At 43.6% G+C, this 27,907-nt stretch overlaps 1 protein-coding gene across 2 annotated transcripts; it reads left to right on the top strand.

Annotated features, from left to right (window-relative positions):
- Positions 1-759: 759 nt before the first annotated feature.
- IDH1 (isocitrate dehydrogenase (NADP(+)) 1) lies at positions 760-27,907 on the top strand. 2 transcript variants are annotated; one of them, XM_053282798.1, is made up of 9 exons: positions 760-1,379; positions 7,560-7,687; positions 11,637-11,928; positions 13,174-13,279; positions 19,849-20,026; positions 22,089-22,240; positions 23,653-23,793; positions 25,723-25,885; positions 27,058-27,907. In XM_053282798.1, the coding sequence occupies exons 2-9, from the start codon at positions 7,566-7,568 to the stop codon at positions 27,149-27,151; spliced, it is 1,248 nt and encodes a 415-aa protein (XP_053138773.1). In that variant the 5' UTR covers positions 760-1,379; positions 7,560-7,565; the 3' UTR covers positions 27,152-27,907. The 2 variants fall into 2 exon arrangements, with proteins under 2 accessions (XP_053138773.1, XP_053138772.1); XM_053282797.1 differs by having other exon boundaries at positions 762-1,312.

Genomic DNA, 27,907 nt, shown 5'->3' with positions numbered 1-27,907 from the left:
AGCCAGCAAGGTAAATCAATGGGCTATTGCTCTGCATTGAAATACAAATTGGTTATAGGTGCATCTTACATTTATACAGACAATCTGAATGAAGTTGACACCCTAGACATAGTATACTTGGCAACAAAATGGTGGACTAAGTATCTAGTACGCATGCGAATGATTCATTGTTCATCTGGTGATCACCCCTTATTTGGTTACATCCTGTTTTCTAAACTGTCCTGTGAGAACCCAGTTTCTTTAGATACAATTTAGTGGAGAGAGATAATGGCGTTGATCATGTGAGGCCATGTCCTTGAGCTGGGCTGGGGTTACTTTAAGTTAGAGTGAGGTATTCTAAGTAAAATGGAGTTACTTTGGTTTTCTAAAACACATCAACTCCATCAACACTCCTCTTCGAGTTCCACATTTCGGCCCCAGGTGCATTCAGGCTTTTTCCCTCCATTGGAAGCCCTTCCCAGAAATCATGTCTCTCCCCGCCCCCCTATATTTCTTTCCAGGATTGTCCACAAGCCACTCAAATCTCCCAGACTGCTTGCAGTCGTCACCTGGAGACGGATATCTATTCCTGGGCTCCCGCCATCCCACCGGGCTCCACTTCCTAGTGGAGACTACGCTGTAGTTCCCGGCCGGGACCCCTTTCAGGCACGTCAGGAAGCCTCTGTGCCGTCAGAGGGATCGAACACGGTCGGCCACTGTTTGCACAGAGAGAAATCCATTCCACCGCACTGGTGCCCGGGTGTCCTCGCAATATCTGTCTTCTGCACAGGACCGCTCGTGACCACAAGCCTTCCCTGAGCTGTGCTTTGGCTTCATCCTCGCCACCGCCCCTTCCACCCCTCCTCCTTGGCAAATGCACTGCCCCCTCCGCCCCACTCCAGAGACCTGACTGCTTCTCCTTTTCTGCTCGCCCTCGTCTTGCCAGACTGCGTGGGAAGCGCGCATTGGCGAATCGCTCTCCTCCCTTCTGCTCTCCATTGGGTAACGACGTCGCGAAGGCGGGACTAAGGCTCAGGCTGGAAGGAGAGGCCCCCTTCCCTTTCTCCGGCGCTGTTATCAAGAGCAGGGCGGAGGAGGTGTGGCCCAGGCAATCTTGCTTGGAACCAGCCCTTTAGAATTTACAACAGAATTGGCAGTGACGGCAGTAGCACTCATTGCAATTGTTGCACTTGCAGCGGCGTAGAGCCCCGGCTGTGAAATCTGCAGCAGTCCTCTGCAATCAGAACAGCAGCTCCAGCACAGCACTGAAGTCTGCAAGCTCTGTCACTGGAGACCACCTGAGCTGCTCAGTGATTTGTAGCCAACTAGAGAGGTAAATCTCTCGCTCTCCACTTCTTTTGTCTTTTTCTCCCCTCTCTGGCAGCTATTGCGTTCGCAACGTAAGTATGGGTGGATCCTTGGTTTTTGTTGCAAATCTCTGATAGGGGTTGGTTGGTTGGTTGGTTTGTTTTTAAAAAACGACATAGCGCACTCTCTTTCTAAAATAGTGTGTTTCTAAAATAGTGTTACGATTTTTCCCCAGGTTTCCTTTTTATTTCATCTTTTCCCTACTCTTCCTCAAATGGTGAAAGCTCCCATATTCACTACTCTATTAAACAGTACTTGTTGGAATTAAATCTGATCTATCGCGATCATTCTATGCAAATTATTTTCTTCATCTATTGTAGTAATATATCCACTGTTTTGTTATATAGTCCAAATAGGGTTTTTTTTTAAGCTAAATATTTTTTCTATCTAAACGTTTCGTTCAGTGTATGTTTGGGTGAGGGGTGGTATCTACTTCGTGTTAGTACAGAACCCAATCGGTGGTAATTTATCCCAGATTAATTACCCACGAAGTAAAACAGCATGCTTTTTGAAAATGTGTCCAAAATTCCATTCGCGTCAATGGGCGCTGGGCAGCACTGGCTTAAATCTCAATACTACTGCTTACTTGAGTTGTAGATTCAGCTGAGTTTAGCTAAATCTCCGTCAGATAGAGATTTACACTGCATGGACACTGAAGATGCAATAATGCATTCTAGGCAAGTATGTCCTTGAACTTGTGTCTGAACTATGTCCTTGACAGCGTGTTCAGAAAGAAGCTACCTAGAAATTTGGCTTGACAGTTGTGTGATTAAGATCTGTCAAGGCATCCAAGTGCCTCCCCCAATTGTCCTCCAGCTAAGAAGACCTTATACCTTTTAAGTGAAATTTATTTACTTATTTGTTTATTTATTTATTTATTTGATTTATATACCGCCCTTCCAAAATGGCTCAGGGCGGTTTACAATTAAAACAACTTATAAAACAATGAAAAGCTAAAACAAATTAAAAACAATAAAACAACAACTAACAATTTAAAAACATTTTAAAACAAAAATTAAACATTGTCCCCAGACCCCAGCTCAAGAAAACACATAGACTTAGTATGGAAGAAAAGGGCCACAACTTTGTTAACTGTTACACAAGGCATGGCAGACTGGAACACCAGGTGATTAATCACCCTTAGAGAACAGTGCGGGCCAATAGAAGCAGGTCAGAACTCTGAAATCCTACCCAGCGCCCTACTGGGCGACACACCCTGGCTCGGGAATGGGCAGGTACACTCCACCCAATTCCTTCAAAGCCGACCCCCCCTTCTGTAAGAGAGGATCTGGATACTTCTAGGCATTCATCCACCCTGGACCGCACAGCCCAAAGGTTGGAGAAGTCCTGAAGCAGGGTTCATGGCAATCATTCTCCCCGTGCCGCACAGGCTACAAAGGAGCGATTAACCAATCACCCCTTTTACATATCCAAGGGTGCTCACCGATGTTCTAACCCTCAAATTACCACCCTGCCTGCACTGTTCCTGCCATTGTGGCTGACCTAACTCTAACTACGCACCCAGGACACAGAACGGAGTAGGCGGAAAAAAACCCAACAGTGGCCAATGTGTTGGGAGCAAAAAATTCCTACTCGGCCCCCGTGGGCGACCAGTCGCTAGACCCGCTGTGTACCGGTGGGGGGGGAGGGAGGGGAGAGCTCCTTCTCCTGTGATTGCCTGGTCCCAACTGAAGAGAGAATGGAGAATGGGGCGGGGATCGGTCAATCCTGGCCGAAACCCCGCCCCTTGACCAAAAGGGTCAAACGGAATCCTTCCTGATCTTCGTGCAGGACAGGCTGGGACAAACTCCCTCCCAATGTTTGCATTATAGTATCCTTTTGCTCTCTTTGTACACAATATCTTATCTTTTTACGCAATCTATTTTCTGCCCTTTGTACCGTACAGCAGGAGTTTTGCAAAATATCTAATTTCAAACTGCTCTTCGGTTTAAGGGAAGTGTAACATAAAAGTTCTCTATTAAGGATGAGATAATTTTACATGTCCCCCAAATATGTTACTGGCCCCTTACCTTTTTGCCATTTTCCAGCTGGCAGTTTTAAAGAAATGCTGACTTTTGCTTGATGTCTTGTTTTCATTGGCAATGATAACTAGGAATAATAAGACACTTAGAGTGGCTTCACACAATCATGGAAATCCTGTACTCAGGAACTTCCAGCTGCTGGGGACTGTGCTCTCCCAGCAGGTGTATTGGGAGAACCCACCAAAGTCCAGTTCCCAAAATTTTTGCTTGACATTCTTCTCCAATTTCAAGTGTCAGTTACAAATGTTGGATGGATGTCGGAAAAATGTTGGATACAAAACTCAAGAACCAGACTTTGGCAAGCTCACACAATGCGCTTGCTGGGACTGGGACACTGCTCACTTTCCCTGGGAACTGAGTTTTCTGGTGATCATGTAAAGCTGCCCTTGGTGTTTGGTGTATTTAACTGAATGTTGGTTTATTTTTACAGTCTCCCACAACTAACTACAATATATTCTTTAAAAAGCTTCATCCCCACCCCCCAGCAGTTGTATAGAGTCTGACTATTTATGGGAGGCACACAAAATGGCAATCTAAATGGAAATCAGGTAAACTTTACGTGGGGACAAATATTTTTATTTTTGAACCCACAACTGTTTTTCCATTTCCAAGGATTAAGATCTTTCCAGGCCTCCTAACATAATTTAACTGTAAGAATCAAAAATTTGTTGGTCACCTTTCATATTAGTGGTCAAAGGAGCATTTGTAAAATGTATGAAGTTCCATTCCAATCATTTTTGTCTAGAAGGATGGATTGAGAATACAAAGTAGGGGAAAGGTGAAGGGACATCTGTTGAAGTCCAAGAGGAAAGGTGAAAAGACATCTGCTGAAGTCTTAAAGTGCCTGCAGAGTAAGTTAGCTCCTCTAAAGATGTTTAAACAAAAATCTGTTCTTAGAAAGCATGGAAGAAAACTTAGGAAATGAAATTGAAGAGAAACAGTCTGTTGAAAGAACTCTGCAAGACTGGTTCTGATCTGGGTGAACAGATGTAATATCAATAGTCTTTTTCCCCCTAAATTAGAAGCTTACTGACTTATTTTCAAAACCAACCTGTTCTTCCAGTCATGATATTTTTGTGAGGCAAAACATGTCCTGACAACCCATTTTTTAGAAGCAAGCCAATGTTCAGAAACAGTCTATGACAAACTCAGAATCACCTGGCAAATAATTCTTCGTAATCTTTTCACTTCTCCTCATCCTCAGGTAAGGGATGGGATTTAGAGAAGTGGCTGTTTCAGTGTTTTCTGCATAGTGTGACCCCAATGTCGACATAAGTCTTGTTAAACCATTTATTGAGGCATAAGCATATGTGTCCTAGAACCTGCTTCACACATCTGGTGATACTCGAGTCCACAACTCCAGAAATCAGTTAGTCTTTAAGGCAGCACAGCCCGTTTATATTTTACTAAGAAGGGTACCCTCTGTAGTGTTCCAAAGACTCTCATATTTGTATCAATAAATTGGAACCATTTTACTCCAAAGGCTCTAGGCAGTTCACAAAAATAAACACAATACAAACCGAATAAAAGCCAAATATCAAACAACAATTAAAAAATTTAAAACATTCAAAGATTACAGCAATTTAAAAGACTAAACATCAATTAAAAACTAAAAACATTCAGAGATTACTAAAAGCCTGGCCAAGGCATTTAGTAGTGAAGGTGCTTGTTAATAGAAACTCATTTTTATTTTTACAGCTTTTAATATAATTATTTATTTAAAGTCTGTGGGTAGTGGCTGGAGCAGTTGTGTCAGAATTATTAAATTTTTTTGTTGCATTTGTACGCCATCCATCTCCCCAAGGACCTTGGAGTGATATATGTGGGGTTCCCACATTCCTTTGCATCTATACAACCTACGGTGGGTTCTGTGTTTTTGACCAAGCTAATGCAAAAAGACAGAACATGCAAATTGACTTTGATAAATATGCATAATTCCTACAGGATTTCTTTGACTGAGTTCGCACACAGCAGTCAAATACAGAGCTTCTAGATTATTTGGGCTGATTCACCCAGTTCCCTTTCTCTCGAATGAGGGAGGAAATGCCTAACCTGAGCTATTTGTGGGACTTTGATCACATGGAGAAGTGAAAGCATAAACTGGCAGTGATTTTTGCAATCATGGCTGTGTCTTTGTACAGCCTGACTAATGCTTCTGTTCTCCATTTGGATATGTACCCAGTCATGGATTGGAACTGATCCTGTGGGAAAGAAAGTAACTCTGTTAATCTGTGTCAAGTATCATTTTGGAGGAATGATTCCAATTGCACCAGTGAAAGTACTTGCGTTGGATATATTATAGAAAAACGTGCAGCTAAAAGCACTGTGTTTTGCTTTATTTGGTTTAAAAGGGTTGGGTTGGATTTCTTGTGGAGGAGAAAACTGCCAAGTCATTCTTCTTTCATAATTGAAAACAGTAACCAAATACCTCTTAGGGAATAGGGATTATAAACTGCGGAATGTTTTAGAGCAGTGCTTTTGTAGACGAGGATCAAGGGGCAAGTAGGAGCCATAATGTTTTTTCACTTTCTCGAATGTCAGGTTCTGAAAGAGGGGCCTCACTTTCAGAAAACTAGTCCAGGAATAGTCTTCTATTTAGCACCCAAACAGTTCAGGGAGGAGAAACAAACATGAGCTGGGTGTCCTGTTGGTCCTGCAGTATCTCTGTTCAGGGATGGCTCAAGCTTTTGCAGTTCCTGAGACAAGTTTGCCAAGTGCTGCCTTTTATTTATTTTCTATTTTTATTTACTTACTTACATTTATATCCTGCTCTTCCTCCAAAGAAGAGCCCAAAGTGGTGTACTACATACTTAAGTTTCTCCTCACAACAACCCTGTGAAGTAGGTTAGGCTGAGAGAAAAGAGACTGGCCCAGAGTCACCCAGCTAGTATCATGGCTGAATGGGGATTTGAACTCGGGTCTCCCCAGTCCTAGTCCAGCACTCTAACCACTACACCACACTGGCTCTTGCCCTGCACCCCTGAAGGTGGGCAAGCCCTCTTTCATCACTGACCCATGCTGACTGTGAAAGTGGCAGGGAGGAGGAAAGATTGCCAGTAGCCTTCTCTCCTTGCGCTTCTTGCAAGCTTTGCAATGAGCATGATGGAAGGCAATATTTTCAAAGATTGCAAGGACCAGACCAGTCTCAAAGTGCTGCTATGGTGGCAGCAGGTGCAGGCGGGGGCAGAACCTGCCCTGCGGGTGCTCCAATAACCTTCTGCCTCCTAACCATGCTTGATGGAAGGACCACCCCTGTCCATGTGACACAGAATTCTACTCGGTGGTCACATAGGGCTGATACATACTATTCAGTCACTTTACTTGTGTGAACAGGCAACATATGAGCTCCCACAAGTCAGACACCTTAGTCATGGCAGCTTCCACAACCTGCAAGGCATATTTTGAGGCTTTAAAGACTGCAGGTGTGCATGGTTGCGACTGTGAGCTCCCAGCTCACATGTAAGCATCTTGCAAATCTTGGGCATTGTTATAAAGAAGCCAACAAGGATGATGTTTCATGGTGGTGCAGTTTGGATTACACAGCCCTGAAGAGAGTCAACTTTTTTGTTTGCTCTCTTCCTGCGATCCATTTGGTATGACTGGAGATCTCATGAAAACTGCAGTGTTGTTTAAGGGAGGGGGACTCTAGGAAACTTCTAAAAGTATCTCATCTTTCATTAAAAAAATATGCTTCTGGCCCTCATGAATGTGGGGATGTGTCTGCAAACATGAAGGCACTACAGTATTTGTCAAAGTATTCAGAGGCTTGGTTCCTGTTCTCTGTATGTCTGGCAATCCCTTGTTCCATCAGTTCTGTTGATATGGCTCTAACCAAACACCCATATTGTCCCTCATACCTGTCCATCTCACAATGCACCACACCTGTGCTCAAAGAAGCCTCAGATGCTGTATTCTGAATGAAGCATACAAATAGTGCAAGTGTAAGCAAAATCAACTTATTTGCAAAAATTATATTGATGTGCATAATTTACCTTCAGCACAGAGTCTGGATTTTTTCAAATTCAAAAATTTGAAACAGCAGAGAAGACTAGTTCAGAATGTGAACAGGCTTTTCTCAGTGCCATTGTTCTTACTGAGGGGCTCTAATTTCTCTGGTTCGTATTGCCAAAATTTGTATCATTTAGCATGTAATGTTTTGTTTTGATTTAGTTTGCAATGTCTAAAAAAATCAATGGAGGGCCTGTCGTCGAGATGCAAGGTGACGAAATGACCCGCGTCATATGGGAGCTGATTAAGGAAAAGCTGATATTTCCCTATGTGGATCTAGACATTCACAGGTATGTCCAGGCCTTTCAAAACTTTGGTGTCATCGGAAATGTGCTATATTTCGATATTAGTTCTTGTACCTGAGAGACCTTGCTTGACACTTCTTCCTTTCTCAGGACCTATCACATACTGTTTTCCTGACACCGAGATAATCCTCCATATCAGAAAACATGTGTGCCATATAATGTGTGCATTGTGTAATGTGTAAAAGATAGTATGTATGTTGACCTTAACATGTGAATAGGGCTTATAGCCCTCTGTTCACATAGAGTGGGGCTATACTTTACCCCTATTCAGACATTATGTTCTATGTGTGGACAGATGACTGTACAAATGTACATGTTTTTGTGTAAATGACTGTACATGCATTCCCTTCAGAAATGAACCTGAGTGCAGACCCCCTCAAATGCAAGGTATGAATGGTACTACTTGTATCTCAAATGCAGATACAAACTGTACTATAACATGCATTGAGCATAAAGTGTGAATATCTATACCTGCATACAGATCTGTATGTGTGTACACAGTACACACATTGTGAGTTGAATATAATGTGCAAATAGGACTGTTCTGTTTGCATGTACAGTCTGTGTACAGTGTATGCATATGCAGTTTATTCAGACTTTCTTCAATACATGTATAGCAGTACATTCCCTATCTGTGCCCTGCATTGGAGGGGCCTCACAATCAGTGAGAAAGACCTCCGATCTACAGGGGAGGAAGCCTTAAAATGCTCACCTCCCCAGCAGACAATTGAGGGCTCCTTCCTGGGCAGGCAGATTCTCCGCCGCTCAGACAATTGCCAGCTCCTGCTGGCAGCATGGAGGGTCGCAGGCTGGGATGCGCCTTCCCAGGCCCTGGAATTCCTATAATGCCCCACGCAAGAGCGTGGTGCATTATAGGGATACTCCTGGCACTGGCCCGGAGACTACTTGTGTGTAGGTGCCGTGCAGAGCTGTGTGGCACCGACACATGAACGCTAAGTCCAGTTTAAGGGTCCCTTTGCCTGGGCTAAGCGGCAGGCTCCCTAAGCAGGTTTTTCACCACTGAGCCGCGCAGCTCCTGGCGATTCACACGTGCCAGCAATGTTTTGCCTGCGCATGTGAATACCCCCAATGTCTGAATAGGCTTTAGTCAATCTTCTGTTTTACAGTTGTTATGACTATTGGCAGAGTACTCCTCAAGGTATCCTCAGAAGTGTTTTCAGTGTGCCAGTTGTAAACCAAACCCAGGAGTCTGTGATCTTTCCTCCAGTTCTCTGGCCCTTGTTTTTTGTTCTGGATTCTCAGCCACCTACCTAACAAGATATACTGCTTTGCTAGTGCTAATGCTGCCAAAACAGAATCAGCAACTGATAGCAAAGCTGGTTATTTCATACATGCAGTCCCACACATGTCAACATGGATAGATTTTCATTCTCTGAGGGAGGAGTGTGCCAACATTTCTGTCTAAGCAGCTTGGGCTCATACATTTTACTGAAGGTAAAATGTAATGCACAAATGTATTGCTAGTACCTAGCACTAACTTTATGAACTCACCTTCTGGTATATAAAATAGCTGTTTCTGACTTGGGTATTGTATGACATACATAAATAACACCCATCTTTTAGACCAGCTAGAAGGGGAGGAAATACCACATTTATAATTCATCTACGTATAGTCATGAGAGTAGGGAAAATCCTACAGTCTTCCATCCTGTGAGGAGCAGATGATATTCCTTATGTTTGCACATTGTTCAATGAATATTCACCAGATTTTGCAGAGGTGGGGGGAGAGTAGAGTATATTAATTTGGCAAAAGCTGAATGATCACCTAACAAAGTAAGATTACAAATATAAATTTCATTGGTAGCCCCAGCAGCAGTCACATTTCAAGGGAATGTGATTAAAAACATCACATTTCCTTGAAAAGTGACTGCTGCTGGGCCTACCAATGAAATTTATATTTGTAATCTTACTTTGTTAGGTCAGATTTATTCTTACCTTTATTCTTTCTTCAGAAATGTTCAAGGGAAATGTATGGAAATGGGGTGAGGAATTGGCAATAATAATTAGTGTTTTTCTGACGTGCTCAGGGTGTTTCACATACACTATCACAGTATCTCTACAACAGCCTTGTATTATCCCCATAATGCAGATGGTGATGCTGTGTCTGAGAGACTGTGGTTTGCTTAAAGCCAACCAGTGAGTACATGTCTGAATGAGATTTGAGATGGAGACTTGCAGTTAAATTTCTTCAGCTTCTTATTTTTATAAACATTGGTTAAAGGCTGGCCTCTTTACATGATTTCATCTCCAAAAGCAAGAGATGGCAGTAGTGCTAAAGACTGCATATGATGAAGAAAAACAATATTAACATCAACAGACAGCAATCAAAAGCATATTTTCCAGGAGGTTGCATGAAATGAGTCTCCTTTTTTAGCCTGCTTTCCTTAAGGAAAGTAAGCTTATGAGATTACCCAGCAGTGTGTGTGTGTGTGTGTGTCCCACATCAGCTTCATAATGTAAACCAAACTGGGTACAGTTGTAGGGACACCACAATGGCATAGTTTGTGAGGGTGTCATCCATTTCATTCAGGATGACAGGCACATGGACATTTGAGGCATAACTGGGCTAACTTGTGCCTAACCGATTTGAATCAAATTTGCTACAGCTATAGGGACTCCTAGAGATGGCTCAAGGGTGTAGTTTATAATGATGTCATCCACCCTGATTCAAGATGGCGGACACATGAACATTTGAGGTGCAAGTGAGCTAATGTGAACCGCCTAACTGATTTGGTCCAAATGTGGTGCAGTTGTAGTGAGTGGCATATAGGGACACCTCAGTGGCATAGTTTGTGATGATGTCACCCAACCCAGTTCAAGATGGCGGACACGTGAATGTTTGAGGTGCAAATTAGAACCGATTTGGACCAAATTTGGTAGAGTTGTAGGGACACATAGGGACACACCTCAACAGCATAGTTTGTGATTATGTAATCCATGCCAAATCATGATGGCGGATGCATGAACATTAGAGGTGCAAGAGGGCTAACCTGTGAACTGCCTAACCAATTTGGACCAAATCTAGTACAGTGTCAGGGATAGTGAAAGAAAAGTAGGCAGATTAGTTCTTGACAGAATTACTTGTTTTTCTGTAAAACAATCATATTTGACTTATAAAGCTTCAGGTTTAGCCAATCCTTTAAATTCCAAATTTGATAAGTGAGTTTTTCCATAGCTGCCAAGTTCCACACTTATAAATACCAAGCAGCTGTAGCTGGAGGTCTTTCAGTTTTTCAGTGCTACACTAACCAAGGACATAATTAAAAATTTATGTAGTAAAAACTGGAAGGCTTCAGGAAAGGTATTCTGAAGTGCCACCTCAAGAACATTTCTAGAGAGGAGAGCTGGTCTTGTAGTAGCAAGCATGACTTGTCCCCCTAGCTAAGCAGGGTCTGCTCTGGTTGCATTTGAATGGGAGACTAGAATTGTGAGCACTGTAAGATATTCCCCTTAGGGGATGGAGCCACTCTGGGAAGAGCAGAAGTTTCCAAGTTCCCTCCCCGAAATGGAGGGGGAGGAAGGGAGAACTAGGGGTGCAGATGCTCTGCGCCTCGGCCAGCTAGTTTTACTTATGGAGGCAGGGAGTCAAGGGATCAATTTCTCAACCATTAGCTTCTGAAATTTCTGTCTGTAATGGTCCTTCAAGAAACATCCAGTACTTTGTTTCCCGGAGACTTGTGAATGGCCAGTCCTTAGCATTGTCTTTAGGAGGTGCTATTTGCAGACGTTTTTCTTCTACTTTCAATAAGACAGTAGGATAACACTTTCATTGTATCATTTTCTGTCTCTCTCCTATGCTTTTATCTATATTTCTCAACCTGAGTTTCTAGAATAGGATACAAATACTTAACAATGTCCTGGTTGGGCACATAAGGCCTTTAGAAATGATCAGATTTTGTGGGCTTGTCTGCAGCTACGATTTGGGCATAGAGCACCGTGATGCGACAGATGATAAGGTCACTGTAGAAGCTGCAGAAGCTATAAAGAAGTATAACGTAGGAATCAAGTGTGCCACAATCACTCCCGATGAGAAGAGGGTCGAAGAATTCAAGCTGAAGCAGATGTGGAAATCTCCAAATGGAACAATCCGAAACATTCTGGGAGGCACTGTCTTCAGAGAAGCTATTATCTGCAAAAACATCCCCCGGCTGGTATCCGGATGGTTAAAGCCCATCATCATTGGCCGTCATGCTTACGGAGACCAAGTGAGTACTTCAAGTAGTATTTTGTCCATATGGCTACTGTTCTTATGGTCACCCCCTTAAACATCAGAAATTCTGTCTAAGAGAAGAGGATGTATACAACAGAAACAGAAAGCAGCTATGTGCACTGTCAGAGATTTTTCATACAGTATAGCCCTATTTGGACATTGAGGTTGTTCTCGTCACCCTCTAAGCAGAGCGAGGAGGGCTGGGGTGGGCGGGAGGCAGGATTGCACCTCCCCACCTCCGACAATCTTGTTATTTCCCTTGGCCGCATCACTCACCCGCCCACACACAAGCGGCGCTCCCAGGAGCCCCTTGGCCATCTGGAGGCCGGGGAAACACCGCCCGGCCTCCAGAAATCCCATAGTGAGAGGATAAAAAATCTGGGCTTCCTGGTAGAGCAGCAGTGGGATTGGGGCCAGTCCTGGCACTCCACACGAGTAGCCCTACCCAGGTAGGGTTGTGCAAGCCTACAGGCTCATGTGAATGACCTCATTGTGTCGCATATGCATAAGAGTGTTTGTACACATGTACATGTTTTTGTCATAATGACTATAAGTAGAGTTGTGCCATCTAGTCAGTGTCAACTCCTGGCGCCCACAGAGCCCTGTGGTTGTCTTTGGTAGAATACAGGAGGGGTTTACCATTGCCATCTCCCACACAGTATGAGATGATGCCTTTCAGCATGAGATGATGCCTTTCAGCCTCTTCTGACATCGCTGCTGCCCGATATAGGTGTTTCCCATAGTCTGGGAAAGAAACATAGCAGCAGGGATTCAAACCAGCAACCTCTTGCTCCCTAGGCAAGTTACTTCCCTGCTGTGCCATTAGGTGGCCATATAATGACTGTACCTGGGTCCCAAGTGAACCTGGGTACAGCCCTCCTCCACCCTTGATTTCTGGGCACAGATAAGACGCATATTGCTGTATGTGATTGAACTTAATGTGTGACTACGGCTTAAACTGGAGTAGACAGAACTGCAATTTTTGTTAATGATTAAAATAGATTGTGCAGTATTGGAGCCTGTGCAAACTATGGTTAGGGCTACTGATCTGGGTATAGGAAGCATTTAAAGAAAGTATTTTTCCTCCTGTTCTTTATTTTCAAGAAAGAAAGAAAAACTGAAAATTGATCCCACATACCCTACCAGAACACGATTCTGGTAGGGTTTATTTAAAAGAGTGTTTGCAGGCTGTGTATTTCCAATCAAAGTTCATATTTTATTTGTTGTTCTTCCCTTGCAGTACAGAGCCACAGACTTTGTAGTTCCTGGTCCTGGGAAAGTAGAGATGATCTACACACCCAAGGATGGAGGCAAACCTGTAACTTATTTGGTCCATAACTTTGAAAGTAGGTATTCTGAATTAAGGGAAGTGTTGATTATAAAGAAAACCAGACTGAGAGAGGAGTTTGAGTGTGTGTGTGTGTGTGAGAAAACATGAACAATTAAGAATACCTTAGAGCAGGCCTGCTCAGCTTAGGCCCCCCAGCTGTTTTGGAACTACAACTCCTATCAACCCCAGCCACAGTGGCCAATAGCCAGGGATTATGGGAGTTGTAGGCCAACATCTGCAGGAGGGCTGAAGTTGAGCAGCCCTGCCTTAGAGCATAGGTTCCCAAACTTGGGTCTCCAGATGTTGTTAGACTACAACTCCCATCATCCCTAACCTTTTGACCATTTGACTATCGTTTACCAATATTTGGGGAAACATGGTTGGGAACCCTTGCCTTAGAGCAGGGGTAGGCAAGCTTGACTCCCTAGCTGCTGTTGAACTAAACCTCCTATCATCCCCAGGCCACATACATTTTGGCTGGGGATGATGGGAGTGGTAGTTCAACAACAGCTAGAGAAACAAGCTTGCCTACCCCTGCCTTAGAGTGACAGCTCTTGTAAAATATGACAATCTGACTCTATTTATGAGGATGCCTAGTCATTAAATCACTGATGAAACCAGAACTTGAGCTAGGGAACAGCAATTGTAGGACTCGGGGCCAAAGTTGACTCCCCATGGAGTTCCAATTACTCCCCCTCCTCAAGTTGCCAACCTAGAGGTGAGAGACCAGAGGGGCTGGTAACTGTGTCCACAAACCTGGCTAGCAATTCACTTGTGGGATGAGGGATCCAGACCCAGACCATTCTCCCCTCCTCAGAGTGAGTGGGCCATTCCAGACAGCTAGTTGCTAACCAGCTGGACTTGAGAAATGAACAGAACAGTCTGTTTCTGTTCGGTGTCTTTTTCTGAACTGTCACCATTGCTCCTGTTATCCCCAACTGAATCTTTTCTTCTGCCAGGGGCAAGGGCACAGCCTGAGAACAACGGGAGATTGTCTTGCTGTTGTGCAAATAGTTGCAAAATCAACTTTAGTGGTTATGAAACTTGCTTGGATCTATGTATATTTCAATATTTTAATTTCAGTCTGTGTAAGAAAATAGCTTGGGAGTAACTTCAGTACTGGAGGGAACAGGCTGCAAGGGGAGTGTTAATTTTGACTCTTGAAAATGCTGAGGGCTTGGAATGTATGTTTACTAAAGGAAGGGAGTTGCGCCACTACGCAAGTGAGGAGAGCTGGTCTTGTGGTAGCAGGCATGACTTGTCCCCATAGCTAAGCAGGGTCTGCCCTGGTTGCATCTGAATGGGAGACTTGATGTGTGAGCACTGCAAGATATTCCCCTCAGGGGATGAAGCTGCTCTGGGAAGAGCAGAAGGTTTCAAGTTCCCTCCCTGGCATCTCCAAGATAGGGCTGAGAGAGATTCCTGCTTACAATCTTGGAGAAGCCGCTGCCAGTCTGTGAAGACAATACTGAGCTAGATAGACCAATGGTCTGACTCAGTATATGGCAGTTTCCTATGTTCCTCATTTTCTTGAGCTGCCCCTCCCCAAGTTGCCAATCTCGAGGTGAGAGACCAGAGGGGCTAGTAACTGTGTCCACAAAACTAGCTAGCAATTTGTTTGCCATATACTAGCCATAAAGATAGTATAGGAAGAAGATCTGCATGATCCCTACCGCACGTTAAGGTCATCTGCGGAGGTCCATCTCCAGTCACCACCACTATGTGGAATGCACTCCCGGCAGAAATCTGTAATTTGAATTAATGATTGGCCTTCAGGAGAGCCCTCAACCTATCTGTTTGGCCTGGCCTTCCAGGGTTTTTAATTTCTTGTAAATGTTTTTAACTTACTGTAACCTGGTTTCCAGGGGTTTTAAACTGTTTTGAATGTTTTAGCTGTTAATTCTTTTATGGTGTTTTATAGTCTCTGTTTTTAATTGTTAATTGGTTTTAATTGTTTTGTTTTAATGTCAACTTTACTGAGCCCTTTTTGTTTTGTTTTGAAGGGCGGTATAGAAATCGAATGAATGAATGAATGAGAAGTTCATAGTAGGCATATGCATTAGAGATGCAATAGAACAGGCTTCCCCAAACTGCGGCCCTCCAGATGTTGATGAACTACAACTCCCAGCATCCCTAGACACAATTTTATGTGGCTGGGTATGCTGGGAGTTGTAGTTCAGCAACATCTGGAGGGCCGCAGTTTGAGGAAGCCTGCAATAGAAACTAGCCCTTTCTGTCTTTTAATCTTTATTCCTATGTATATGCTGGGATCTAGAAACTCTAGAGAGGCGAAGAAACCTCCTTCTGAGGAAGGGGTCAAAGCAGTGGATTCTGTGGTGGAGAGAGGGGGGGGGGAGAGAGAGAGAGAGAGTCACTACAGATTACAGATTGGGCTGAAGGAAGAAGAATTGACAAACTTGCTGATGGATATTGTGGGGCAAGCCACAGAGTAAATTGTGTGTGAGCCTTGTGGTGCTTGTCCATATGAAACTGCTCCAGAAACAAAACAAAAATCCCTGACTCATATTTCATCTCTGCTGTGAACTCAGTAGCTTGCCATAGGCAAACTGCTCTCTCTCAACTTCATCCCCCAGCACTGATCTTTCTTACAGAGCAGTTATAAAGTTTGCTCGGGTAATATATATGGAGTGCTCTGAACACTCAAAATTAGGGGTGTGCAAGAATCAATTTTTGCTATTCAAGCTCAAATTGAATCACAAAAAATTTGAACTGATACGTCGAGAACAGCCAACTTGGCTGGCTGCCCTGATGAATCAATCTCAAGTCACTCAAATTGATTCAGCTGCCATTTTGAGGCCCATCTTTCCAGGGAAAATGGACCTCAGAATGGTGTTTTATTCCAGGGAGAACTGGTCTACCAATTGGGATTGGTGGATAGACCAGCTCTCTGCTCCAGATGTAGCACATCAGCCTGCCTTGGAGGACTGGTCTACCTGGGTAGGCCAGTCCTCTGAGGTGGTCTGACATGCTTAGTCTAGGAGGGCTGATCTACCTGCAATCCCAATTGGTAAACCAGCTCTCCCCAGAAAAAAAACACCATTTTGATGCCTGTTTTCCCAGCAAAGCAGGCCTCAAAATGGCATTTTAATCACCCAAATCAATTCAGGTTGAATCGGGGCTGATTCTACTGGATCCCGAATCGGGCTCTCTATTTTGAGGGTGATTCGATTCTGGGTCAGATTTGTGGATCATCACCAACTTGCACACTCCTACTCAAAATGCCAAGTACCCTAATAATATTGCATGTTACATGCTCAGAGTCTGCAGTGACTATTTAGTGGCTCCTGTTTCAAGAGATTAACTTGAAAGCTCACTGGCTCTACAAAATTGCTATTGCATTCCTTATTCCAAGTGAGAATCAAGAACACTGTAGGCTATAGAGACTGAGCGTCTCTGGGTTCAAGCTTCTAGGTTCCTCCAGTGTAACTCAGGAAAGTTGCTAGGAGACTTTCTCTGTGTGTACGGAATAACAGAGCAAACTTTGTTGCAGTCCTCTGTATAAATAAGAGACTTCATTCACTTGAGCTGTGATCTGGATACCTTTTACCAGCACATCATCTATATATTTGGTGAGGGGGTTGGGGCATTTTAGATGGAAGTGCTTGGTTGTAGTCATTCATGTCGATGTATAGTAAATGCTGTCTATTAAACGGCACATTGGCCGGTGGAGTGGAGGGGCTGGCAGTGACAATGGAATCGTTAAAAATATTCTGTATTATACTGTATTCACTCTTGGCTGCATTCTGGCTATGAATGAACAGTTGTAGGCTGTGTGCCCAATGGCAGACTGTAACAAGAGGAGACTGGTGACTGGTTGGAATCTGTTCAAACATACTGAGGTTTTGTTCTTCATTCCCAGCCTGCAGAGCTTCACGCCTTGAAGCTCATGAGTGGTATTCCAGCCATTTTTTTAAAAGGGTTTAGGAAGTTTCAAGTAGTACTACTACTACTATGAATATTTACATACCGCTCTTCAACGAAAGTTCACAAAGCAGTTTAGAAAGAAAAATACATAAATAAAATGGTCCCCTGTCCCCAAAGGGCTTACAGTCTTAAAAAAACATAAGGCAGATACCAGCAACAGCCACTGGAGGGATGTTGTACTAGGGTTGGATAGGGCCAGTTGCTCTCCTCCTGCTAAATATTAGAGAATCACCACTTTAGAAGATGTCTCTTTGCTCAGTTAGCAGGGGTACACCTTAGTACACATTAGAACAACCCTGTAAGCTGCTATTATTTCCAATTTGGGACTGGGGGAGGGAGACCTGAGAGAGTAGTGGCTTGCCTAAGGTCACCTCTTGAGCTGAATGATTGAGTTTGAGATTTGAACTGAAGTCTTGCTCATATCTCACTTTGTTAACCATTATACCCCATGTACTGATGGGTGTATTCTTTAGTCAGCAGAGCCATTTCTAAAAGAGCAGCTGTTTATCACAGATTAGTTTTCTATTATTAGACATTCCCTTTGTCTTCTCATGTTAGAGTTTTAAATATGGGATGATTAACACCAGGTGCTTCTGTTTCCAAAAAGACTCATTAAGATTCCTGTTTACTGTGTATTTTTCTGCCCATAAGGGCAGTCAAGGTGGTTGAAATCAATAATGCATACAGCTGCCTCTCCAACAGATTAATGAACTTCCAATGCTGTTTAATTCAGCCTGCAGTTCATGGGATTGTTTGAGCCATTGTGTTCAGTCATTAGACAAGATATTTGACAGTGATGTGAATGCAGACACAAACGTGAATTCCGTGCATCGTCCTTTCTCTAATAGTATTGATAAGAAACTGAATCTGAGAAGCATCCCTTACCTTGAGACCACTTTCTTTTTAAAACTAGAAAAGCATCTGGGCAGTAGGGAATCTTACCCTTTAAGATGAGCCTCTTTTCAAATGTCGAGTAAGATGCCTGATGTAAATGGGATCTGGAAAGCTCAGCTTTCCTGCCTAACCATAATTAGGATTGAAACCCACTGGATGTGTCTGGCACACCTTTGCTTTCTTTGGGAAATGTAGGTCTAAAAGGGCATCCAATGAATTTGCTTATTTTCCTAATTGTAGTAGTAACTAATATTAGACAGGATATTTTCAGGGTCTTTTAGATACTCTGAGAATGGGCTGAAAGTTGTTTCTTTGGTTGGTAGAGGCCCTTCTTTCTTCTGTGTTAGAGTTTATTGCTTGTCAATATTGTGGCCCTCTTTCCATTTGTGAGGTCTGGAACAATTGCCACTCCCCCCCCCACCTAGACGTTCCTGACTTGATTGTATGACTGGGGGGGAACCTTCAACCAGAACTTGATCCAAAGGGCCGCTTCATGTTGCAGCAAACATGTTTCCATTTGCCTCCTCTCTATAATGCTTGAAGAGCATTTGAAACTGTATCACTCAGCAATAAGACCTCTTAATGAGTGGATTTAAAAAAACAAAAACATAGTGAAGCCAGTATAGGTAATTTTACTGTCTTGATCATTATGATGTAAATGAAGACAAAAAGGAATAGGCTTATGACCAACTTGCTATACTGACAACTCCATGTTTTGTGGTAGTTTGTGTTGCATACATTTGGAATTTTATTTATGGAATACTTATACCTCACGTTTTCCATTCTAAGGAACCTTCAAGGTGGCTTAACTATGGCTTGATGTTTTGTTATGAAACAAAAACAATCATAACTCCATGAAAACAATAATAATTAAACAACAAAAGAACCAAAACGGAGCATCAGCATGAAACGATCGAACAAGTATCGGTCTCAAATGGGAAGCAGCTTCAAATTGCAGACCAAAAGACCAGCAGAATAACACTGTCTTGTCTTGCATTTAAACACCTCAGGGAAAATGCCAAACATACCTCTTGTGGCAGAGAGTACCAGAGCTTGAGCATCACAAAGGGGATGGCCTTCTCTGTTTAACATGTAGCTCTCCTTCTTATTGGCCCTGATGGAGCTCACATACTGTGCAGTTAGTTGTAGACAACAAGCAGTGGCCTTAGATGGGAACATGCATTCCTGTCCACATCAGAAAATGCCTACAGGCAGTTCTAGGGGGCCCAGGTAATTGGCAACATGTAGTTACAAATGCACATCCTCATGTACATCTGCTTTGTCTGCTTCCACACATGCTGCTTCTTCACTGGGTTGGGAGAGTTGTGTGTGTGTTCAGGAAAAGCAGGGCCTGTGGCTTTTCCTAGCTGCAGACCTTAACAAAATAGGAAAGGCTGGATTTGGTAAGCAAGGCAGGCTTTTTCTCTCTGATTTGAACACCTCTCAATGTGTGTGCATTCTTTCCATCTTGTTTTCAGGGATTTCTGTGGATGACCAAGTCACAGGGCAGGCCATAAGCGCCAGATGTGCTTGCCTTTCCTTAAGAGTCCCTACATTCACTTGGTGAAAAGGCCATGATAGCTGTAATACGTAGTGGCCTGGTTGTATGAAAGGACTATTGCGTGATGTTTGGAAATATCAGTGTGTGGGAATGTTTTGGGGAGTTTTACGTTGCTCAAAAGCAGAAGTTGCATTGTACCTAAATCCTATTTACCTTCTTTCACTCTCTGTGTTTCTGTGGTACAGCTTGTGGAGGTGTGGCTCTGGGGATGTACAATCTTGACCAATCCATCAAGGACTTTGCCCACAGTTCTTTCCAGATGGCACTGGCTAAAGGCTGGCCTCTTTACATGAGCACCAAGAACACCATTTTGAAGAAATATGATGGACGCTTTAAGGACATCTTTCAGGAGATCTATGAAAAGTAATCAGTAATACTGTGATCCTTTATAGATTTTCCTCTTCCAGTTAGATCTCTGTTCACAACATTCTTTCATTTCTTGTAATCTGCAGTGGTTAATATTTGAGTTTCAAACCTAAAAAAGAAATTGTTTTAAGTTGATGGGAGCTGAATTGGTTTTGCATCTTACAGAACTTGTGAGGGAGTAAGGAAGCTATGAATACATGAGTCAGTGAGAAAACTGCTGTTAGGATTTAAAACCTAGGCTATTCGTAAACTTTATATGGAGATAGGCAACTGGAGATGCAGGGTCCAGATCAGACCCCAGAGGCTTTTCACCTGGACTGCCCTTTAGCCCCTGAACCCAAGAAAATCTGCCCCAAGCCCTTATAGGCAAAGGCTCCTTAGCCCCCACTTCAGCGCTGTGAACAGGAAGAGAAGCTTTTGCAGAGTTCTCTTCATCTTATCTGCTTCATCTGCTTGCTTCTATGCACCAGCCAAAACAGAGAAGAATGGTAGTGAGCAGCTGAGGTACCTAAAGGAGGGGTTTTGCCAAAACTTCTGATGGTCACGCTGCAGAAGAAGGGGGTCTGAGAGTCCTTTGCTTGTGGGTAAAGATGGACATATCATTTTTTTGGAGCATGGGACTGTTCTGGAACTGAAAAGTGCCCTCTCTGGGTGCAGTCCAAAGTTATTTTCCTCATAGGGTTGAGCTCTGAACAAACTGACTTTGCAGTTTTCAAAGGAAGGTCAGCACTGGCTGCTCCCCTGTGATGAGAGCCCCCCAAATAGCTTTGCACTGGGGGGGGAATGTGTGTGTCTGTTTTTAAGAAGATGACACTGAATGAATGGGTAAACATGTGAATGTTCATTTGGTGCTTTTAAAAGATAAGAAGTTGCACAGCCCACCTAATGCAAGGGGGCAGGAAGGGCAAGATTGACAGCAGAGCCAGCATTCAGTTTTGCTGCGATATGCACATCTTCCTCTTCAGCAGTGAAGCTGGGCTCACTCTGCAGCAAAAGAGCACACTGTGAGCTTACTTGGAGGTCCTCCCGCCACCCTTGACAAATAGCAGCCATGGGGCAGGGTGGGGGGTGTAACCCATACCTGGGCTGTGGCAGTGAGGGATAATATCAAATCCCCTTACCCCAGTCCACAGTGGTCCCAACCAGAGGTGCACCCAGGTAATCTTGGAGCCTGGACTAAAAGGCCTTTGGAGGCGCCCTCCACTCCCCTGCAAATTAAGCATCATCATGCTTGGCCAGGCGACCACACCACCTGGGACAGACTAAAGATTTGGGGTGGGGGAGCATGGTCTGTGGAGGCCTCGGACCTTGGCCCAGAAGTCCAAGGGTAAGAGCGCCCCTGGTCCCAGTCCACAGAGGGGCTGATCAAGTTTCATTTTACCCAAGAACACTGAAGCACTTCAGGTCCAGTGATGAGTTTAATAAAACTGCCGCCCTGTAACCAGAAGGTTACAAGTTCGATCCTGACCAGGGGCTGAAGGTTGACTCAGCCTTCCATCCTTCCGAGGTCGGTTAAATGAGTACCCAGAATGTTGGGGGCAATATGCTAAACCGCTTAGAGAGCTCCGGCTATAGAGCGGTATATAAATGTAAGTGCTATTGCTATTGCTATTTAATGTCATATCAAGTTAGATCCTGATATTTTTGTTCTGTATCTTGCCTTGTGTAAGACTGCGTCTGTGGGTGAAGCCAACATTGCCACCCCTTCAGCCCTTGCTCAGCTAAAAAATGTCCAAGAAGGCCTGAATCATAAATCACACACGTCACTAAAATGTATCCTGAATGTGATGGTAGTCAGGCATCACATATAATGATAATATAAACCTTAAGGTTTAGGCCAGCTACAGTTTTAAATTCAAGAAGAAAATGATGCATTGAAACTGTGTGTTGGATATATTAAAGTACAATGCTGTTCTGTGGTAACTCCCCACTCCTACTCCCACCCCATTCCCATGCCAACTTTATGCAAGATGATAAGCTGCTTTTCTTTCTTCTCAAGATCTGTGTATACCAACCCTGTAATCACCACATGTTACATTCAGTTCTCTCTGCCTCCCAGGGAATACAAGCCGCAGTTTGAAGCCAAAAAAATCTGGTACGAGCATCGGCTCATAGATGATATGGTGGCCCAAGCTATGAAATCTGAGGGAGGATTTATCTGGGCCTGCAAGAACTACGATGGTGATGTGCAGTCTGATTCAGTTGCACAAGGTATTACCCCACCTCTGGATTGCAATGCCTTTGCAGAGATGAGTGCTGGAAACTTGAGATTAGCCAACAGCATGTCTGTAGTAATGGGTAGGCTTGGTTGTGCTGGGAGTGACTCAATTATTGGTAGAACATCAGAAGAAGAGCCCTGTTAGATCAGGTCAAAAATCCATCCAGTCTCAGCATTCTCTGTGTAACACTATTTATTTTATTTTATTTATTCGGCTAGCCATCTAGATGCTTCCAGAAATTTCTCAAACTAGGAACGAAGGCAACGGCCCTCCTCTGTTGTTTGTCTCCAGCATTTGGTACTCCCCAGAAACACTACTTCTAAATTCAGAGTTTCCATTTTGAACAGAACTCACCAATATGTCTGAAGCATAGTGGACTCCTTGTTATGTGCTTCAAGGTTCAAATGCAGCCTTTAGACCTTGGTAGCTGTAAGCTCCACCTGTCACAATACTTGCCCTTTTTGCCACCCTTCACTCAGATCTCATTGATGAGGTACCTGGTGTAAAGGCATATGCCTGTGAAACAGTGAAATCATCATGAACTTACCTTGGCAAAGAGGCACCTTTTACCATGGTGATTCCCTTTATTTAGCAGGCGGAGAGTAACTGGCCCTATCCACCCCCAGCACAGTACCTCCAGTGGCTGTTGCTGGTGTCTATGTTATATTTCCTTTTAGATTGTGAGCCCTTTGGGGGCAGGGAGCCATCTTATTTATTTGTTATTTCTCTGTGTAAACCACCCTGAGCCATTTTTGGAAAGGCAGTATAGAAATTGAATAAATAATAACTTCACACATAGACTGCAGAGCTTGGGGAAATGGCCTTCAGGGAGATTATAGATGAAGAGGCAATGGAAAGCTGTTGTCAGCTTCCCTGTATGTATATTTGATTTAAAGTAATCACCAAGTTTCTAAGGTGTGTATTTGAACTGAACTGTACTTTTCTGCCATTCATATACCATAATGTATGAATTCAGTAGTAGGGCAATATTTAGCTAAAAGGTGAAGCACTTTGGGGTCACATTTTATTTCAACGAGACGGAGTCAAGTATGCTGAATGCTCCCAGGGACATTAATGGGATGTTAAAAAACCTTAATTTGGCTGGACTGTGCATGCCCAACAGTGAGGATCTGCTCCTGGTTGGAACTCATGTTATGCCAAAGGGCTATATCTCCAGACTTCAGAATAGACTCCTAATTTAAAAATAAACGACCAGGTCAGTTGGTGTGGAGATTGCTTTCTCCTGCCCTTTTCTGTTTCACATGTATGAAGACTGTTGGAGAAACAGCCAGGGGGGTGGGGGGTGTTGATTTTCTCCCTGCCCACCATGGCTGACTTGGCAGAGAGGGCAGTGGGCAAACTCGGTTTTTCAGAAGTCTTCACCCAATGTATTCTCATGTCCAGGTTATGGCTCCCTGGGGATGATGACCAGTGTCCTGATATGCCCTGATGGCAAAACAGTGGAAGCTGAAGCTGCTCATGGCACAGTCACCCGTCACTATCGCTTTTACCAGAAAGGTCAAGAAACCTCCACTAACCCTATTGGTAAGATGCTTCCAACTTTCTCAATACTACTAGGTTTCTAAACTCAACGTCTGGTTTAACTGATAGAAGGGGACACTTATATTCTTAAGCATCCTGAGACAATTGTAATGATTGTGGGTGCATGTATTTGTGTATATATAGGTGTATGTTTGTGTCAGAGACAGACAGACACTAATTGGTTTACTTATGTGTAAAGATTTTTTAGGGAACTAAGGCTATAAGCCACTCCTCCTAGGGTGCTTGGCCACACCCCTCCACATTGTAGCTCTGCCTCCTGTTTTGCTTAGCCACACCCCCTCCACATTCACAAGGCATGTCTCTATTTCCACTGATGAAAAGTTGAAGGGCAGCCATTCATTCTTGTGGGGGAATTTAAATTTTGGTGGTTGCGGGCGAGTTTGTGTGTGTGATGTTGTAGGGAGGGCAAAAATCTACCCACCAGCCATGACAGGACATGGCCCATCCAACACTAACGGAAGCATTATGGGGGCTGAGGGGGGCATGTCCCTCCTCCTGCTTCTGAGGACAACTCCAGCTCGTCTTGTGGTAGCGTGCATGAATTGTCCCCCTTTGCTAAGCAGGGTCCACCCTGGTTTGCATTTGAATGGGAGACAACATAAGAGCACTGTAACATATTCCCCTTAGAGAATGGGGTCGCTCTGGGAAGACCACCTGCATGCTTGCGTGGAGAAGGTTCCAAGTTCCCTCCCTGGCATCTCCAAGATAGATGGATAGGTGGCCCACTGGCCCTATTCACCCCCAGAACAGTACCTCCAGTGACTGTTGCTGGTGTCTGTCTTATGTTTCTTTTTAGATTGTGAGCCCTTTAGGGACAGGGAGCCATCTTATTTATTATTTCTCTGTGTCAACCGCCCTGAGCCATTTTTGGAAGAGCGGTATAAAAATCGAATAAATAAAATAATAAAGAGGGCTGAGAGAGACTCCTGCCTGCAACTTTGGAAGAGACGCTGCCATTCTGCTGAGACAATACTGAGCTAGATGGACCAATGGTCGGACTCGGTATATGGCAGCTTCACTATGTTCCTCAAAGTGTTTGGTGATTCATTCCCATATTTCTCTTCCCAAACTAAAGGGAGGGTAAAGTGTGCTGTACAATCAATGTTGATTCCTGGCACCCACAGAGCCCTGTGGTTGTCTTTGGTAGAATACAGGAGGGGTTTACCATTGCCTCCTCCCACACAGTATGAGACAATGCCTTTCAGCATCTTCCTGTATCACTGCTGCCCAATATAGGTGTTTCTCATGTTCTGGCAAACATACCAGTGGGGATTTGAACCGGCAACCTCTGGCTTGTTAGTCAAGTCATTTCCCCACTGCTCCATTGGGTGGCTGTTCAAAGGGAGGGTAGTCTCCTTAATTTCACAGCAAGGGATCAAGGTCGCCTGCTCATATCCAAGCTTCTCTCCTCCCTTCTCATCCTGGATGGGTTTGGGGTGCCTGAGGCCTACGCTAGGCTGAAGCTTTTCTATCTGGCAGCCTCAAATATGCCTTCTGGGCCAAACTCCTGGGATATTTTACCACATCCTGCTGTAGGGCTTCTTCTGTGGCTGCTGCTAGCTAGCAGTCTCTTGCTTTTCCTCTGCCCTGCCCACAACTCCTTTAGAGCCTCTTAAGGGCCAGCACCCAGGGTTCTTCCCCACTACTGCCTGCTTCTTTGGGTCACCTTAGCCCTCCTTCCAGGTTCAGGCTATTGCACAGGTGTGTGGCACCTTTGAATGTCTCTTCTGAGCACTGCCAGCCACAGCTTTGGCAGCAGACAGGGCAAAGGTCTGAGTGAGCACAAGTGACGATGTGTCAGAACTACAGGTCCCCTTTGATGAAAAACTAGTGCTAGTCACACAGGTGGTTGTCAGTAGGACTGTTTGGGTCAGTCAGTTTCTTTTTTGCTCCCTCTCCCCACTCTTCCAGCCTCCATATTTGCCTGGACTAGAGGTCTAGCTCACAGAGGAAAGTTGGATAACAACTCAGAGCTCCAAAACTTTGCTTCTGCCTTGGAGGAAGTCTGTGTGGAGACCATCGAGGCTGGCTTTATGACAAAAGATCTAGCTGCTTGCATTAAAGGGCTACCAAAGTAAGTATGTATGGTGTCGGGCAGCAGGGAGAAATTGAGCTGGATCAGCTCTTTCATAGAAAATTGTAATAATCACTGCAATAGAGTTCAGCTTTACACTTCTTAAATTATATACATTATTTGTATGTTTGCTATTCCAGCTTTCCCTCCACACATGTCCTCAGTTACCTAGTTATCTTTGGCTAAATAAAAAAGTGAGGAGCCAGGATTTCTTTACAACACAATTCTTTTCCCCTGCTGTAATACTGCCTTGAGGATTTCCTGTGCTGCCACATTTAAAGTTTGGGCTACTAAGTTGTGCAATACTTTTGTCTGCATTCAGTCTGAAATTCAGAAACTTCCAGTAAGCAAGTTAGTTAAGATATATACTTATTTTATAATCAGAGCTGAATCTCTCATTCCAATTGTATGTGTCTTGGTTCCTTATAATGAAAGCTAGGTCTGTTTCATAGCTCCTCCCTTTTTCTTTCTTTCTTCAAACTGATGCAGAATTAAGAACCAGTTTTTGCATCTTTTCCAAAGACAGTGCTGACATTCTGCAATTATACCTTGACCACCCTCTTCCAGTTTTTGTTTGTACGACAGTGAAGTAACAAGACAAGCAGTAGCAGAAATTTAGAATTACTCAAGACTCCCTTAAAAGCTGATTGTAGTGTTTTAGTAGTTAAGTCTTTCCCAGGAAAACTGCCAAACCTTCCTCTGCTGATTATGAAAAGTTGTGGCACACACATGCATTATTGCTATGATTTAACAGTAGCTCATGTAACCCCTCCCAGATTGCTGATTGCTTGTGTGTTCTTTTTTAAAAAGAGAACTTTGTTCCCCAAGTTCATGGTGTGGTAAAACTAGCTCTTAAAGAGTACTCAAACTTACACTACCACAGCTACTGCTATGCATGTTTATATACTGCTTTTTAAGCAGTTTCCAAAGCCGTTTACATAGACAAATAAACAATAACATGGTTCCCTATTCCCAAAGCACTTGCAGTCTTCAAAACATGAACATAAGGTAGATACCACCAACAGCCACTGGAGGGATTCTGTGCTGGGGTTAGGTAGGGTTGCTCTCCCCTTGCTAAATATAAAGAGAATCGCCACTTGAAAAGGTGCCTTTTTACTCACTTAGCAGGGTAATATTTACATATTGTTTGTTTTTTCTTCCCCCCCACTCAGTGTGAAGCGCTCCGACTATTTAAACACATTTGAGTTCATGGATAAACTTGCTGAAAACCTGAAGGCAAAGCTGTCCTCTCAGCCAAGACTGTAAAAGCAGGCCTCCAGGAGTCACTTTGGCAAGAAGGCTGCCTACCTGTAATGAATTAATCACAACACTGTGTAGCGTAAAACTTCTAAGTATGAGAAATCAACCTAAAAAAAATTGGAAACATCCTCAGTCGTTCTTATCCCCTAGGAAATTGAGTGGTGGTTGTCTGACAAAGGCAGCAGGGCAGGCTAGATGGCTGCCTTTGTGACAAATTAAGTTGTCCCTCTCACCAGCCAGCCAACATCCCGCCCCCCCACAGAATAATAAATACTCTGGGTGAGTTCTGTAGCAAATCTGTTTGTAAAAAATCAAACAGGTGTTTTGCTTTCCAGCAATGGTCCTTAGCTATAGGCCCTCACTGGGCTATATTGACAACGAAGATTCTTTTTAATAACTGGTTTTTAAAGAATCTTGAAAATAGACTAAAGCCTGTCATAGGCAAGGTGCTCAAGAGGATTTTACTTACCAAGGGGCGGGGGGATTACTTACTACTGGAAGCACTGGCATGTACAGCAGAAACTTTGACAAATACAGCACAGTCCTTTGTTTCATTATGTTTTGTAACCAAGTTGAAGTACAGGGATTGTTGCCTTGATTCATGTGTGTCATTGAGGTGCAATTACTCAAGCTGTCTCTCATCAGCCATTTGAACTTTTTTTTTTTGTGACTTGAGAGTACAGCACAGCCTGGCATTAATCATTCCATCCATGTTTTGTTTTTTTGAAGAGGGGGAATAGATTAATAAACCATTAAAATCCA

Source organism: Hemicordylus capensis, chromosome 1 (genome assembly GCF_027244095.1).
Source record: "Hemicordylus capensis ecotype Gifberg chromosome 1, rHemCap1.1.pri, whole genome shotgun sequence".
Lineage (NCBI taxonomy): Eukaryota > Metazoa > Chordata > Lepidosauria > Squamata > Cordylidae > Hemicordylus > Hemicordylus capensis.
The sequence above is the reverse complement of the archived record's forward strand: the minus strand, read 5'-3'. Positions and strand labels throughout refer to the sequence as shown.